This window comes from Sorex fumeus, unplaced genomic scaffold (assembly GCF_029834395.1).
Source record: "Sorex fumeus unplaced genomic scaffold, SorFum_2.1 ptg000006l, whole genome shotgun sequence".
NCBI classification, from domain to species: Eukaryota; Metazoa; Chordata; class Mammalia; order Eulipotyphla; family Soricidae; genus Sorex; species Sorex fumeus.
The window spans coordinates 13265774-13283058 of record NW_026606063.1 but is presented as its reverse complement, the minus strand read 5'-3'; the positions used below and the strand labels follow the sequence as shown (position 1 = coordinate 13283058).

Genomic DNA, 17285 nt, shown 5'->3' with positions numbered 1-17285 from the left:
ACCAATTAAAATTGTAATGGGATTACTGTTGCTTTTATCTTAGTGTAAAACAGTATAATCTAATTACTTTCCACCTGACATCTTGCTGAGATCAGTCTTGCAGAAATTTTGAGGTGACTGAACAGCCTCAAATTCACAGGATTTTTGAGTAGAGGGATAGAACATCATAAGTAGGGAGTGCTTTGTTTTTGCTTGTTTGGGGCCATATCCAGGGGTGCTCAGGGGCTACTCCCAGCTCAGTGCTTGGGACTCTAACACACAGTCACGATCAAGCTGGTGGTTGAATCCAGGCCTCCTTTATATGCGAAGCATGCACTCCAGCCCACTGGCTCCCTCTCGATCCACTAAGTAGGAGAATCCCAAGAGCAGGTTGAGCAGGAATGAACATAAAGACAAGGAGCCAAAGTTATAAAGTTACAGTGCAGCGGGTAAGGCACTTTGCCTTGCACACGGCAAACTTGGATTCAATCCCTGGCATCCCATATGGTCCCCCTAGCACTGCCAGGAGTGATTCCTGAGTGCAGAGCCAGGAATAAATCCTGAGCATCACTGGGTGTGGCCCCAAAACGGACCTTCCCCCCACCCCAAGAAACAAAAACAAAAACACACAAAGGAACACAAAGACAAACTTGGACTGCTTCAGACTTCATACAAGGTCTGAACCTTGCCACAGACACTAGGGAGAACTTCCTTCCTCCCTTCTTATCTTAGTCCTCATATCTCCATTATTTTTAATTCTTCCTTTCCATCAATGTGCAATATATACATAGTAGTGAAAGAGCCAAAAACAAGAGTCAAAAACCACGATATAGTAAGAGAAATTTTCCTTTAAAATTCAATTAATATATATTAGGTGTGCATTAAGCCATCCTTGTCCTCATTTCTACATCTGTACTTAAAGTATCTAGAGGCCTGGAAATTCTGGATTAGGAAGCCCTTCACACTGGGTAACACATCCCTGACAGTTATAAGAAAGCTACGGACAAAGCTTTAATAGAACAACTACCTTTAAAGCTTACCAATTGAGTACAATATTGATTTGAACCTTTTTACAAGCTTCAGAGTAAAGTAGTATTAAGGACACTGCCAGCAACATTCTGCCTCTGAACGCAGATCTTGCCTTTTTCCACCACTCTATCCCATTCATTCCATAACTTGAGGTTTAACACATTTTAAGTTCTGTCTAAATGACAGTATAAAACAGTATAAAACAAATAATGCTCTTTTAGTAAAAATGTTGTTATATTATAAAATGCAGAGGGAAAAGAAAATTCCTCAATACTAGCGCTTAAAGAATTCTAAGCCCCAAAAAGAAAAACCAAAATTAAAAAAAAAAATCTTCAAGGCTTCTGAATAACTTTCTACTTCCTAATTCTGATAGAGGGCAGCAAAAAGCCCGTTCCCTTACAGCCAACTCCCAGGTTAAAACTATATACTCCAAACAGCTTAGTGAGCACGATACAACTTCAAGAGAGTCTAGCGTAAAAAGTATAACAGGAATTGTAATTAGATAGAAAATGTATATTAAACAAAAAATATCTCAAAATCACCCTTTTCTCACTATAAACTAAAGAAAGATAAATGAAATCGGTTAGAGACCCCAGGTTCCCCTCAGAACTTCAGGAAAGGATCACACAGCCATAGTCAGGGGCTAGCAGAGTGCTTGGACTCCAACAATAAGGTAAAGTTACACGGAGGGGTCAACCTACCTACCACCCCCATAGGGGGAAAAAAAATTCAGTGCCCCTGTAAGAACTCTACCATTCTTTAAGTAAATAAACAGAAAGTGTCCCCCAACTGCACCTGAGACTGTCTCTTGGATCTTTTGAGCACCCTGCCAGGAAGAAGCACCACCACTTTTGGAAACATTGCACTAGAACCTCAGTCTAGACATTCCAGGGCTGGAGCGATAGTATAGCTGGTAGGGCATTTGCATGCAGCCGACCCGGGTTCGATTCCCAGCATCCCACATGGTCCCCCAAGCACCGCCAGGAGTAATTCCTGAGTGCAAAGTCAGGAGTAACCTGTGCATTGCTGGGTACGACCCCAAAAGGGAAAAAAAAACCCCAAACAAACAAACCTAGAAATAAAAACATTCCTCAGATTTAATTAACAGGAGTGAATATACCTTAGAGCAAGCTAGATACCAAACTGAGCAAGCTAGATACCAAACTGTATGTACATAATTCATAAACACGACTTATTTAATCCTTTCCTGGACACCATTAGTTTAGAAGATACCATATTCTTCCTGACACCCCAATCACATCTTGGTAATCATTGTTAGAATTTCACTTTATGGTTTTTTTTTGCCGGGGTGGGGGGGCGCGGAGGAGGGGATCAGGGGAGGTTATGCCACACCCAGCTATTCTCAAGAGCTTACTCCTGGCTTGGTAGTCAGGGGTGACTCCCTGTTGTGCTCAGGGGACCATATGGGTAGGTGGGGGCCGGGGAGGGGGCAGTTGAACAGGATCAACTGTGTGTAAGGCAAATGCCTTATCCTCTGTATATCTCTTGGGTCCAGAATTTCACCATTTTAATTCTTGTGGATTTAACTCAGTTTTTAGTCATACACTTTTTATTAGGACAGAAATGATAAATCAGCCAGATGCAGAAGAGCAAGCAGTTAAGAAAGCAACATATTTTGTATGTGGTATATAGCACAAGTGGATGAGGGAGTGCAATGGTTTAAAGGGGGAGAATGCCAAGATCACTACAGGGAGGAGAAAGAAAGAAATCAAGGGGGAGAAGAGACAGACGGGAAGCAATTGGGGTGGGGGATGGGCAGGGGTCAAGGGGACTTGGGTACATTGGTGGTGAAGGGGAGTGGTATAGTCAAATATCCAAACCACAGAGTCAACAGGACTGAAATCATGAGACCCAAATTTTAAAAACCAAACTTAAAAAGGTACCTGTCAAGGCCAGAGCAATAGCACAGCAGTCATCTCCAGCACCCCATGGTCCCCTCATCACCAGGACTGATCCCTGAGTGCAGAGCCAGGAGTAAGCCCCAAGCATGGCTAGGTATAGCCCAAAACCAAACCAAAGAAACAAAGGAAAGGGTGCCTGTCAAGATGCATTCTGGGAGGCAAGGGGGGTGTTGCGGAGAGAGAACCTGGGAACACTGGTGGAGTGATGTTGACACTAGTGGTAGGATTGGTGCTGGAATACTATATGTCCAAAACTCAACTACGATTAGCATTGTAATTCATGGTGCTTTAATAAAATTAAATTTAAAATATTTTTTTTAAAAAACAGCAATATAATGTGGACCATAAGCTCTTTGAAACACATCAAAAAGCGCAAGTTATCAATTCTTTCTAGGGAAAAGGATAAAGACTCAAGCAGATTCTCAAATATAGTAACCGTATTCTATTACCAACTGCCGCTACTGGGGACTGCACAAATGATGTAAATAATGAGTTCCGGAATTTAAGCCATCTAATTAAAAAAATCGCTCTACCTTCTCTATCCAGTTCTGTATCTTTAACCTCCACTTCAGCGCCAGAGTCTAACTTCTCATTATTGCTACATTCCAGTGCTTCCAGTTTCCCAGGATCGTCTCCATGATTTTCACTCGAAGTTTCTGGTTTTTCTTTACACTGGTCCTCTGAAAGATTCTTTTGTTCAGAACTGCATTGCTCTCCACTCCCACAGAAAGAAACAGCTTCTGCTTTGCCATTCTGACACTCCAGAACTGGTATTCCTTCAAAACTGTCGGTGGAGGCCTCACCATTTAGACAGCTTCCTTTCAGGAAAGGCTCTTTTCTAGATGTCTGTTCTGGATTTAAAGAACTGCTGCTGTTGATGAGAAGAGACTCATTGGAACTTTCCTCTTCAGTAGATGCAAAGTTCTCTTTTGTGCCAGAACCATTATTAAGTCTCTGTCCCTGGTCCATGTCCATGATGTCACAGGACGATTCATCATTAGTCATAGATAAGTCTCCAGTCTCTTCTCCATTTTCTTCATGGCAGTCAGTGCTTACCTCAAATTCTCCATTTTCAAGCAATTTTCTGTCTTCTGTATGATTCTCGTAGTCTGCAAATTTGGTGTCCTCTTCATCTTTTTTTAAATTATTGACTTTCCTTTTCTTAATAATTCCTTTACCCCACTGTGACCGCCGCCTTGATTTTCTTCGAACTCGAACTGTTTTACAAGGAAGGAAAAAAACATATGTACAATCTGGAGGGCAAAAATTGTTTTACATATATGACACAAAAAAGTGAACCCGTACTGTTTTAACACACAAGCAAAAACTACTTCACTCTTAATATCCATGAATATTCTCACAATCTTCAACAAGAATGGATATGAAGCTAGGGATGAACTCTGGGGAATACATGTTTTTAAATTTTCTGTATGAGTTTGCTTGGCACTGACTTTTTCTCTGTTACCTTAAATTTTACTTTATAGCTCTTCCTAGATCCTAATATTCAGGAAAAGGATATAATATAAACAGTAAAGAATAATCACAATGCAGCCTGCCTAGGTTTAGGATCACAGTCCTGAATTTCCACCAGGAAGACAGGGTGGTCTTTGTGATCACTCCTAAACTGTTAAACATGAGAGAAAATAAAGATATAATCTGGAGTAGCATAATATGATGGTTACCTATATCTCCACAAAAAAATCTCCAATGCCTCTCCTTCCGGAAGAAATAACACATGTAAGTATGATCAGGAATGAAACCCAAAGAAATTTATATAGAAAACTGGGTTAGCCACCAATCGCCTTCTGTATCACAGCAAGTTCACCTAGCATGATCAATTGTTTGTGGTTACTGTTTAAAAATGGCAAAAATAAGCCTTCTGCTATCAATGTAGCAACAACAACATTAAGAAAACACTGAAAATATGTACCTGGCCAAGTATACGGAAAGAGAGACCTACAAAACTAGTAGGGATGAAACTCTGACATGCTGGAAACTTTAAGGAACTTTGTATAGAGATAGCTGGTACTTCCAGAGAAAGAAAGACCCAGTGATTTTTAATTTTCCATATATGTACATGAATCAGAGGAGTTGGTTATGCATGTTTACCCCAAGGTCTCAAAACAAAGAGAAAAGTTAACCTCCAGGGTCAGAGAGATAGTACCGGGTTAAGGTGCTTGCCTTCCATGTGGCAGGCCCTGGTTCATATCCTAGACACAACTTGTGGTCCCCTGAGCACCACCAGGCATAGTCTCCTGGGTGATGCTCAAAAAACAAAGAAGTTAACTTCTATATTTTATAATTCAGTGCACGTGCATAATAAAATTAAATATAAACATAAACTTCTTTTGATCATCTCTGACCAGATTGACTGAACTACTGGACAGATCACCTTTGGTGTCTAACTCCAAATTGCAAATATTTCATTTGTTAAAAGCAGATTAAAGATAACTCTTTTTGTTTGTTTGTTTGTTTTTTTCTGGGCCAGAGACACAGTATTGGCTCTAAAGCACTTTGTATGTAGCCAACCCCCATTTGATACCTGGCACGACATACAGTCTCTTGAGCAACACCAGAAATGATTCCTGAGGACAGAACAAGGAATAAGGCCTGAATACCACTGGATATGGCACTCCCCATCACTGCCAACCGGGGAAAGAACAACGTACACAGGAATGAGTACGGGGAATGATGAGGTAGGCTAGAAATAGCATAAGAACATTGTTGAAGGGCCTTGGATACTTTTGTGATGGCAAGAAATGAAAACTGTACAAAACTATAAACATATATAAAGCAATTATAAAACTTAATATTAACTCATCAAAAATGGGAATAAGAGATGATAGAAATTTCCTCAGAGAACACAAACAGGTAATCAGTGAGTACATGAAAAAATGCTTTACAACCCTTATCATCGGGGAAATAAAAACAACAATGATATATTACCTCATACTAGTGAGACTGGCACACACGAAAAAGAAAAAAAACTACCAATGTTGGTGTGGATATGGGAGAAAATGAACCTTCATCTACTACTGGTGGGAATGTCGACTAGTTTTAACTTTTTTGGAAAAAAATATGGACTCTTCTCTAAATACTAAGAACCGAGCTTTCATATCACCCCAACAATTCCACACTTGGGCATCCACCCCAAGACCCCAAAAATTTTATCCATAAAAGACATCTGTACTCGTATGTTCATTGTAGCACTAGTCACAACAGTAAAAATCTGGAAACAGCCCAAGTATCTAAGAACAGATGACTGTATAAAAAAACTACTATATACATACATACACATATATATATATGTATGTACACACACACACACACACACACACATATAAAATGGAAAACTACTTAGCTATAGGAAAAGACTAAACCATGCAATCAGCTGCTAAGTTTCATGCAACGAAACTGTAGAGAGTATTGTGCTAAGTGAAGTCAGCCAGAAAAAAGAAAGACAGACACAGAATAATTTCTTTATATGTGAAATATAAAGCAGCATAGTAAAGGAATAACAAATGGCCAAATGCAACAGAAACTAAGAATTGATCTGCAGAATGGACCTTACCATGGCAGGGGGTGCGTGGTGGGTGGATAGACCCTGAGACAATGGAGGATGGAGAAAGACACTTCAGGGATATGGTGTTGGAATGCTACACACATTTAGTCCTATTTTGTATACATGAAATCCTATCATTGACAGTACTGCAAAATTGTAAATCATGGTGACTAAAATATTTCGAAGAGTGCCAGAGAGATAGTGCAGTGGGTAGGGCACTGGTCTTGCACGCGACTGACCCGATTAATTTCCAGGCATCCCACGTGGTCACCCACACCCAACAGGAGTAATTCCTGAGTGCAGAGGAACCCCTGAGCACCACCAGATGTGACCCTCAAACCAATAAAAAAAATATTTTTAAGAAACAAACATACAATCTAAACTATTAAAGTAGTTCATTTAAAAATATATATACATAATGTTTACTATTTTCATCTACAGTCAAGTATAAAGATATCAAAATAGTCACAGGAAATGGAAAATTTGTGTTATAAATATTATTCTTGTTATCTATGAATAAATCTACTAGTTTTCTGAAACCATTTCTAAAACTCAAGTCTCATGATTCAAAATATATTTTGCCCTCAATACTGTAATATGAATACTCTCTCTGTTCCCCCTCCCCGCTACTTATTTTCACTTTTACAATTTTACAGTTGCAGAGTATTCGGAGAAGAAATTTTCTTATTTATTATAAAAACTGGTACACGTACAGGGAGACCCTGGCCAATGGTGGCGGGAAATGGACACTGATGGAGGGAGTGGTATTGGAAAGGCTTACGCAGGAAACCCTATCATTAACAATTCTGTGAACCACGGTGCCTAAAATTAAAAACTCTTTAAGATGCTGGTATACATACTGAAGTAATGGGCGGTTATAACCATTATTAGCTATATGAAAAATAAATACAGTTCACATTAAAATGGAAAGGAAAATACTCAGCTTGCTCTTCCTCTAAAAAGAAAAGCTGTTATAGGTTTTTACTACCTGACAAGTCACTTCTGACATTGTGAGCACACTTAGATTCCAACAGTGTAACCAAGGCATAAAAAAACAGGCTTTTCTTTTGCCGCAGTCAAGGAACACTGGGACATGATGAGGCTCAATTACCTGACATGTAATACCCTAAGCAAAGATTAGGAACCTAACAAAGCAATTCCACTTCGAATAGTTTCATGCTGGCTAAAAACAAGCTAAGCTATCCTTATGTAGAGGGAGGTAAAATCAAAGGTAGCCCTCTCCTCCTATGTAACTATTTCTAATGCTATTTATTATTTCTATAAATAATGGCTAATGAATTTCAGTAAAACAAGATAATATACATAAGCTTTTAAGAATAAAATCTTCGCCATAGCTACATCTCCAAAGCACCTGGCGTGTGACAGGGATATATATTTATAAAACTAATCTTTAATATATATTCTTTTATACAGAGATGCTTTAGATGAAAATCCTGTTTAGGTGCACAATCTATTTAGAGTCTAATATTTTTTTTTCTTTTTGGCTTTTTTGGGTCATACCTGACGATGCTCAGGTGTTATTCCTGGTTCTGCATTCAGGAATTTCTCCTGGCACAGCTTTTGGGCGACCATATGGGATGCCAGGTCAGCCATGTGAAAGACAAACACCCTCCCCACTCTACTATGGCTCCAGGCCCTAGAGTCAATTTTAAAGCAACTCCTCATTTGTTTCCTTAGGAAACTAAGCCATGAGGAAAATATCTCTCCCCCGAGACATTTAGATGCATGATTTAAGTAAATTAATGTAAAACAGGAAAATATAATTAGCTAGCTACATGTGTCACTTGCTGGTAAAGGACAACATAACTCCTATTTATAAATAAGAATAAACATTTTTAGGGTCAGGAGCTAGTAGAGCAGTTAGACACATGATTAGCATGTGCCCTGTCCTGATTCTACTTCTGGCAACACAAGGTTCCCCCAGCATCGCTGAGTACAGCCCTGGCATCCCTCAGCGTCACTGTGGTGGTACGGGTATTTCGTGTACCACAGGGCTTGAGCAGAATCACCTCCTCAGGCCGCTGCACTGAACCATAGTTTGGTTGGCCAAAACCCTCTGGTGAGCCCTTGAGTCTCCTAAGCATAGCTTGGGAGACCCCTCGCCCCCAAAATAAATTTTTAAAAAAATTCATTTAAGGAACTCAAAATACTTGAAGTCAATATTCAATGTATTTTAGTTCATAAATATTTGGATGAGGTGTAGGAATAAGAAGGATTTCAAGGTTTAAAACAGAGGCTGTGTTACATAATCTGGGTCACAATCTGAGTTTTATAAAAGGAGGTCAAATACCTTTGATGTACTTTGTGAAATTAAATGCACCACTAAATGCTTCAAAAACATTTTCTTTTTTTTGGGTTGTTTTCATTTTGGGACCACACCGAGCGGTGCTCAGGATATATTCCTGGCTCTGTACTCCGGAATCACTCCTGGCAGGTTCTGGGGAACTGATGGGGTTCCAGGGATTGAATCTAGGTTGGCCAAGTGCAAGGCTAGTGCTCTATCTGTTATACCACTGCTTCAGCCCCAAATGCTTAAAATTTTTAATATATACTTATATTATCAGAAAGAGAACAGGCTAAAAAAAAAATACGAGTATGGTGTATTCATTCCAATTCAATAGGAGTTAAATTAAAAACATGTTCTTGCCAATTTTACTGACAGCTGGCGCATTTCCATCACCTTTATGCCAGAACACCATATGTGTACCAAAGATGGCGATCATCAGTGAAACATAAGGACTGTATGATTGTGTGTGTGTGTGTGTGTGTGTAAAAGAAACTCTAATGAGGAAAGGCCCTGGTATAGCTGAGTGGTACAATACCTGCCTTGTAAGTATGAGGCCACATATTCAGTCTTGGCACCATCCCACATTGCCCAAGTTGATCCTCACAGAACTGCCAACTGGGACTACTGGTGCCACAACAAAGTGGTGATCTCCTGACCCACAACCCAGGGTATGTGAGTACAGCAACGAAGTGTGTGCTCCCTGGGGAGTACTGTGGCTAAGGAGGGCAAGTACCACAACCAATTTATCAAACAACACAACAATGAGAAGGGGAAAATGAATTTTAAACATATTTAAGAAGAAAAAATCACAACATTTAATTTCTCTTTATAAATAACACCTCAAATAAAAGTAGATAAAGGCTGTGCATATTTTTTAAACTGAGCACGAGGAACTCGAGGGGGGGGGGGGAACGCGGGGAATCAACTTCCTTCTGTCAAATCAGCTACTCTCGAAGTTTCCATCCCTATCATCAAGAGAACACCCTGGGCCAGAGAGAGCTCAACTGGCTGAGTGCAGGCTCTGCATGGAGGAGACCCAGGTTTAATCACCAGCACTGCATGGCCCACAGAGCTTGGAGGGGCCCCCGAGCACAGTTCCACTTGGCTGTGGCCCCAAAACAAAACAGAGAACAACCTGCAATAACCCACAGTAAGGAAGTAGGGCTCGAGGTATAAGCAAACGAGTGGGAAGTCTATATGCTTCAGATTTCAATCCAAAAACCAAGGTTTAAATCTGAAAATGTTCAATTCCAGTTCACTTACAACAGCAAGTACTGTGTGGGGATAGAAAAGAACAAGTAAGACTAGAGAAATACATTTCTGATTCAGCATTTTACTCCACAAGCTTCCTGCTTCTGAAAAGACAGATGAAAAGAGCCGGGTGAAAACAGCCATACTCTGGTTTATGTGCCCAACTCACAACAAATCTGCAGCTGTCGCCACGCTTGCTAACATGATCTCAGATACTCACATGCACATTTATTTGCAGAATTGTGCCAGGCATCCATTGGATTTCTTTGTTTGTGCCGAAATGCCTCTTCAACTCTAGTTTCTGTCTTTCGAGCTCCAGTCCCGTGAGGATTTATTTGTTCTGCTGTTACTGATAAGCCTGCAAGCAGAAGATAAGCAATACCTATTTAAATATTTCCAGCTCCATAAACAAGGTTAAAAAATAAATGTCTAAAATCCAGAACTAAAATTTAAAGCCATTAATTATACCTGGACAATCTGTAATTTAGATGAAAACAGTACCTTTTGTTTTAAGATGAAAAAGAAACTAGACCCAAAATCATAAAAATAAGAGTCAGTAGGCCAAGCTTATTACTTAATTCCCAAGGGAGCCCTGTCTATTCACTGAATTTGCAAAAGGACACATTTCACATTTTTATGACTGTGAGATAATAAGATTATACCCTGTCTAAAATTCATGATTTCTGTCAGCCTATGAATGTGTATATACATGTTTTCTGGGCTACTTTGTCCCTTCATGTGAACAGTTTCCATCTGTCTTCATCAGTCTGTCCCTCTGCAGTTTGTTTTCCTGCGTGATTCTTTATGAGTAACCATTTCATCTCAATTTTCAGCACTAGCTTCTTGCTTTCTTCTATGTGGCCCATAATAGTTGATTTTTCTCAGTTGTGTCTAGAATTCCCTTCCATCTTACTCCAATTCACACTTGTACTACAGAAAAATTATTCATGCCATATGCTTAAACTACAATGATTAATTCCCAGACCTGTATCTTTAGTCTAAACCTCTCTTAAGTTTCTGACCCATATATCCAACTACCTAATCTATTTGATATTGTTATCTGAGTATCCTAAAGATAGTTCGAATAAGCTTTATTGATTTATCTTTCCCAGAAAAAAACCCTGCTAGCCTTTATATATTTCCATCTGTCAGTGGCATGACATCTAAGTCATTAAACTAATTACATGGCAACTAATTTTGACTCTTTCATCTCTTTACAAGGTCTTCTACCCCTACAGATACATCTTTCATATTAATATTATCTTCATCCCCGCTTCACCAATTAAACTCTCAATCACTCCAACAGCTCCCCCTTCCCAACAACTTTACTAGATACAATTTACAGATCATAAAACTGCTCACTGTAAACACACTAGTTTTTTGGGGGGAGGGGTGATGGCACACCTGTCAGTGCTCAGGTGACCACACAATGCTGGGGACTGAACTGGGTTGGCCACATGCAAGGCAAGCACCTTAACCCCAGCATTATCTTTCTGGATTTCCAATGGTTTTTCTTAATAAATTTAGAGCTATTTAACTACAATTTAAAAATAACTAAGACTGGCCAAAAGGCACATGAAAAAATATCTTCATCACTAATCATCAGGGAGCTGCAAATCAAAATGACAATGATATATCATCTCATACCACAGGGACTGGCACACATTCAAAAGAACAAGAACAACCAGTGTTGGCGCTGATGCAGGGAGAAAGGGACTCTCTTTCATTGGTGGTGGAATCCACTGGACAGCCTTTTTGGAAAACAATATGGATCTTTCTCAAAAAACCAGAAATTGAGCTCCCATTTTACCCAGCAATACCACTTCTGGGAATATACCCTGGGGCCCCAAAACACACAGCAGAAACATCATCTGCACTCCTATGTTCACTGCAGCACTATTCACCTAGTCAGATTCTGAAAACAACCCGAATGCCCAAAAACAGATGATTAAACAAACTATGGTACACTGACACAATGGAAAACTACACAGCAGTTAGGAAAAATGAAGTCATGAAATTTGCTTATAAATGGGTGGACATGGAAAGTATCATGCTGAGTGAAATGAGTCAGAAGGAAAAGGACAGATATAGAATGACTGCATTCATTTGTGGTATATAAAAATACATAGTAAAAGACTAATATCCAAAGCCAGGGAAAACAGGGGCTAGGAGGACTGGTTGGAATCTACCACAAGTCTCTGTGGGGCACAGGGTGGGTAAGACAGAGACCAGTACGACAATAATAGGTGGAAATGATCACAACGGACAAGAACTGAGTGTTCAAAGTAGGTAAAGGGATATACATGACAACCTTTCAGTATCTGTATTGCAAACTACAATGCCCAAAAAAGCGGGGATGGGGGAGAAAGGGAAAGGGGGAGAGAGGGAGAGAAGTAGAGAGGGACAGAGGGACAGAGAGAGCGTGCCTGTCATAGAGGCAGGCTTGGAGTCGGGGGTGATGAAATTGGGTGTCCCCAATTTCCAGTACTGGGAAATGTACAGTGGTGGAAGGATGGGTGTCGGAACACTGTATGACTGAAACCTAATCATGAACAGCTTTGAAAGGATCTACCTCATAGTAATTCAATAAAAAATTAAAAACAAACAAACAAAACTGTCCCCAGCAAACACTTTTCTCCACAGATTTGCCCTTGCCTTTGTGAGCACACCACATATTCCATGGACTCAAACAACAAGTGATTGTGATTGGCAACTTTTAATTTGACATAATGTCTCTAAAATTCTTGCATCTTGTACCAGGTACCATAACTTTATTCCTTATTATCATTGAGTGGGCTGCCATTATAAGGTTATATCCTGCTTGTTTTCCAATTCACCAATTTATAGTATTTGGGTTGTCTCCAGTTTTTAGCTTTTGTGAGTTATACTGCTAGGAACATTCATGTACAAGTCATCATATAGGCATATATTTTCACTTCTCTTGGTCACATTCTTAGGAGCAGAATCACTGGGTCAGATGGTATGTTATATTTGTGAAAACTGTCAAACTGTTTTTCCAAATTGGCTCCAAAAGCTTTTTAACTCTCCCATCTTCCTACCCTGCCACATTGAGACCTTACATTTCCTGCTGCCAGAGCAATATGACAAACTCAACTCGTTTAAAATAATTCGATGATTCCTACTGGGAATGGTTCTCAAATCTTAGGATTTATTAAAAAAAAAAACTTGAATTTTAATTAAAATACAAACTTTCTACCTTACTTTCAGAGAAACGTTCATTAGGTCTAAGTTTCTGCAGGTAACAGACACATACAATGTCAAACATCAAGTTCAAGCTCCTTAGATAGAACTGTACCCTAGGCATGTGACAAACTCTTACAAGAAAGTCAAAAAGGGAGTGGGGGTGTAGAGTAGATAGCACAATGGTTAGGTCACACACTCAACATGTGCACGACCTGGATTTGATTCCTGACACCACCTGGATGCCTGAGAATCTGCGGGTGTAATCCTGGGGGTGTAATACAGCACTGCCAGAGTTGCCCTGGTATCCCCTCACACTACGAAGCCTGAGCAGCATGGCACACTCAGACCCTTGCACTGACCGCCAGTCCAGTTAGCGGAGAATTACTGAGGGGGTTCCCACGTCTCCTGAGCCACCCACTTAGCAGGCATCCTCCTCAACACCTTCCACCAGAAAGAGGAAATGAAAAAGTGCTTCGGGGGGGGGGGGGGGGGGGGCAGAACCATGGTACAGCAGGTAGGGTGCTTGCCTTGCATATAGCTGACTTAGGTTTGATCCCCCACATTCCATATGGTCCCATACCTGCCAGGAGTGATCCCTGAGCGCAGAGTCAGAAGTAAAACCTGAGCACCACCATATGCAGCCCCCCAACAAAAACCAAAGGGCTTCAGAATGTCAGCGTCCTGGAACTAGCTCACCTCCTGAATCCTATTTTTCCACCATTCTGCATAGTATTAGCAGTATTAGTTGGCAGTGTTTCTAACATATGATATTTTTTTCACATCTCTATGTCATTTTGCCTATCATTTGCTTTTATACCTGCCATTATTTTTTTTAGGTGTCTTCCTCCTCTATCACTGCCTCCTTTTTCCTACTAAAGTAATTCTGTATTCTTTTCCCCCAAATTCTGATCAAAATGCTGGGTTCCCTCTCTCTTTTGTGCTATTAACATGCTTCTACCCATGTACAAACCCATCTGCATTCAATTTTATATTTTGCTCTTTTTTTTTACTACCGTGTGAATTCCTCAAAAACATACATATTAAATGAGCAAATTAAATCAGCTAATTCTGCTTATAATGAAACTGTACCTAATGTTAATGAGGGCATTACAAGATTCTTAAAAAAAATTTTTAAGTAATAGTAGTTGATATAAAAGTTAAAATTTAAAGCCTCTTCGGGTATGAAAGCCCGTTCAAATCCTTTGAATAGAAATCAACACATAATGTAGACAGATTCCTACCAAAAAAATTTTCAACCTGAAGCATTTCTTTATAGTTAGTACTATATCACACTAAAACTTCGCAGAAAGAAAAGTTTTCAAATATCTTTGAGAATTTATATAACATATAAGTCTCAGAAACAAAGCCTATAGTCTAAAATATTATTTTTGTTATAACAGTAACCCTGAAAAAAAAAACACTATTCAATGACATTCGAGATTCAGCCCTCAGAAGCAAGTTAATTTCTGTAACTTACCTCTTTTTATTCTTGCCTCTTTAATTTCTTCGCAGAGTTTATTAAATTCTGGATCCAATTCAGCTGCAATAATGGCATGTGCAGTGTCCTTCAGGGTACAAGCCCTATGCCTAATTATTTTATCTGTTAAGAAAGTTGACATATGTATATTATAGATACAACTAAAACAGACTGACAGTATTCTTAAAAACAACAACAATAACAACTAAACAAATACAAACATCTAAATTAAAAAGTAAAAACTCATTTTCAGGCAAAAACAAGTTCATTAAAGTAATGGAAAAAAAATTCAATCAAGTTAACTTTCTAAAAATTGTTCTTTTAGGGGCTGGAGCGATAGCACAGCGGGTAGGGCATTTGCCTTGCACACAGCTGACCCGGGTTCAATTCCCAGCATCCCATATGGTCCCCTGAGCATCGCCAGGAGTAATTTCTGAGGGCAGATTCAGGAGTAACCCCTGTGCATTGCCAGGTGTGACCCAAAAGAAAAAGCAAAAAAATAAATAAAAGCCATTTTAAATAAATAAATTGAAACTGTCAAACACTGTCCTCCCCTTGTTCATCGATTTGCTCAAGCTGGCCCAGTAACGTCTCCATTTTGAGACTTGTTGTTACTGTGTCTGGCATATTGAATACATCACGAGTAGCTTGCCAGGCTTTGCCGTGCAGGCGAGATACTCTTGGTAGCTTGCCAGGCTCTCCAAGAGGGGTGGAGGAATCAAACCTGGCTCGGCTGGACTGGCTGTGTGCAAGGCAAACACCCTACTGCTATGCTATCGATTGTTCTTTTAGAACTTTAATGGACTAAACCTGTTAACAAACCATGGCTTCAAATATAAGGTTTCACTTTATACTGGTGGAAGAAAAGTATGATTTTTCAAAGAAATGTTTTAAAAAATATTTAGAACGTTTTTGATATAAACCTAGCAAGAGAATTGCTAGAGACGGATAGTGACAATTCAGAAAACCTTGTATAAATTTACCACAAGTAAATAAAAATCTGTCAAAACTGTGCTGAAGAATATATTGTACAAAAGGATGAGCTACTGAAAAGGTGGCAGTTGGGGGAGTTGGGGGAGTAGCCCAGGGGTCAGGGGTGCATGCTTTGCAAGGGCTCCTGCTGATCCGCCAGCACTGCAGGGCCCCTGCCCCAAGCACCACCAAGGTGGCCCTATTGTGCCAGCACTGCAGGACTAGAATGGAACCACACTCTCGGGTCTGGGTCTCTAAGCCAAAAAACAAAACAAAACAAACAAAAAAAAAAAAAACCCAAACGTGACAGAAAGACAAACACATTAAGATCTTAAGTTAAAGAATGAACGGTGGTATAGAAATTACAGGTACATCTAGGAGATGAAAACAAACACACTTCTAGGTAAACTACAACTGAAACAAGCACTAAAAGAAACCTTTGCTTCACGCATAAACAATCCAGTGTAAACAGCAGTTTATTCATTTTACACATAGACAGTTTACACCATGATCAGTTAATTCATATTATTATCAAGAACCAGAACTCAAAGTCACAAAAATGACATATTCTTTCATGCAAAATTGATAATGATAGAAATGCTTTCTTTACAATGCCTCTTATTATAAAGTCATTAATAGTGCAGGTGGAAGTCTTAGAAAAACAAGCAGGAAGTATTCAAAGACAATCACTATTATATTTCCTTTCAATACAATTTTCTCTAAAACAATTGTCAGCTGCACCAGGATTCATCCACAGTGATAGCTACACAGTAGACACCAAAACCGATCTCCACTGTCAGGGAGTCTTTTGGACTGGTGAAGAGGCATCTAAATCATCTCTCTCACACATATAAACAACTCAGCCCCCGTCCCCCAAAGATACACATATCCCTAAACAGCATGATAAAAAAAGCTGTAGGATATCAGTATTTAGATTGAGCAAGTTAGGGAAAAAACTCAGACTTAAGAAGGTCAGATATAGAATGACTGCATTCATTTGTGGGATATAAAGAAATAAGACTAATATCCAAGGCCAAGGATAACAGGGGCCAGGAGGACTATGCAATGGTTGGAAGCTTGCCACAAGAATGTGTGTGTGTGTGTGTGTGGGGGGGGGGGGGGTTAGAGGAGGGTGGGCAAGAGCAGTTAGGATGGAGAAGGGACCAGTATAACAATGGCAGTTCAAAATGATCATCTGGGACAGGAATTGAGTGTTGAAAGCAGGTAATGGAATATACCGGATAATCTTTCATTATCTGTACTGCAAAGTATAAGGCCCAAAAGGGGACAGCGAGAACGAGAGCGAGAGGGAGAGCGAGGGGGAGGGGAGGGGAGGGGAGGGGAGGGGAGGGGAGGGGGGGGAGTCCTGTGTGAGCTTACAGTCCTCCTCTTTCTCTGACCTCAGTTTTTTCACCTGGACACACGGATCAGATAAAGCTACAGACTGGAAGGGTCCTCTGCAGAGCTCCAGAGTGCTCCCTTGCTTTACCTTTCTTTTTTTAAAGATCCTGCCTCCTGAGTCCCAGCTCCTTCTCTTCAAGGGTATCTCCATATTCTGCCTGGGTTCATCTTTCTTTTGCC

At 39.9% G+C, this 17285-nt stretch overlaps 1 protein-coding gene across 3 annotated transcripts in view; it reads right to left on the bottom strand.

The window, feature by feature from the left end:
* The window catches only part of ATAD2B (ATPase family AAA domain containing 2B), a 144498-nt gene that overhangs the window by 8368 nt on the left and 118845 nt on the right, over window positions 1-17285 (bottom strand). For all 3 annotated transcript variants that reach the window (XM_056123673.1, XM_056123682.1, XM_056123690.1), the window contains exons 23-25: window positions 14733-14855; window positions 10272-10409; window positions 3464-4147 (exon numbers count right to left, since the gene is read on the bottom strand). In XM_056123673.1, coding sequence (XP_055979648.1) covers window positions 3464-4147; window positions 10272-10409; window positions 14733-14855 — 945 coding nt within the window. The remainder of the gene's footprint in view (window positions 1-3463; window positions 4148-10271; window positions 10410-14732; window positions 14856-17285) is intronic.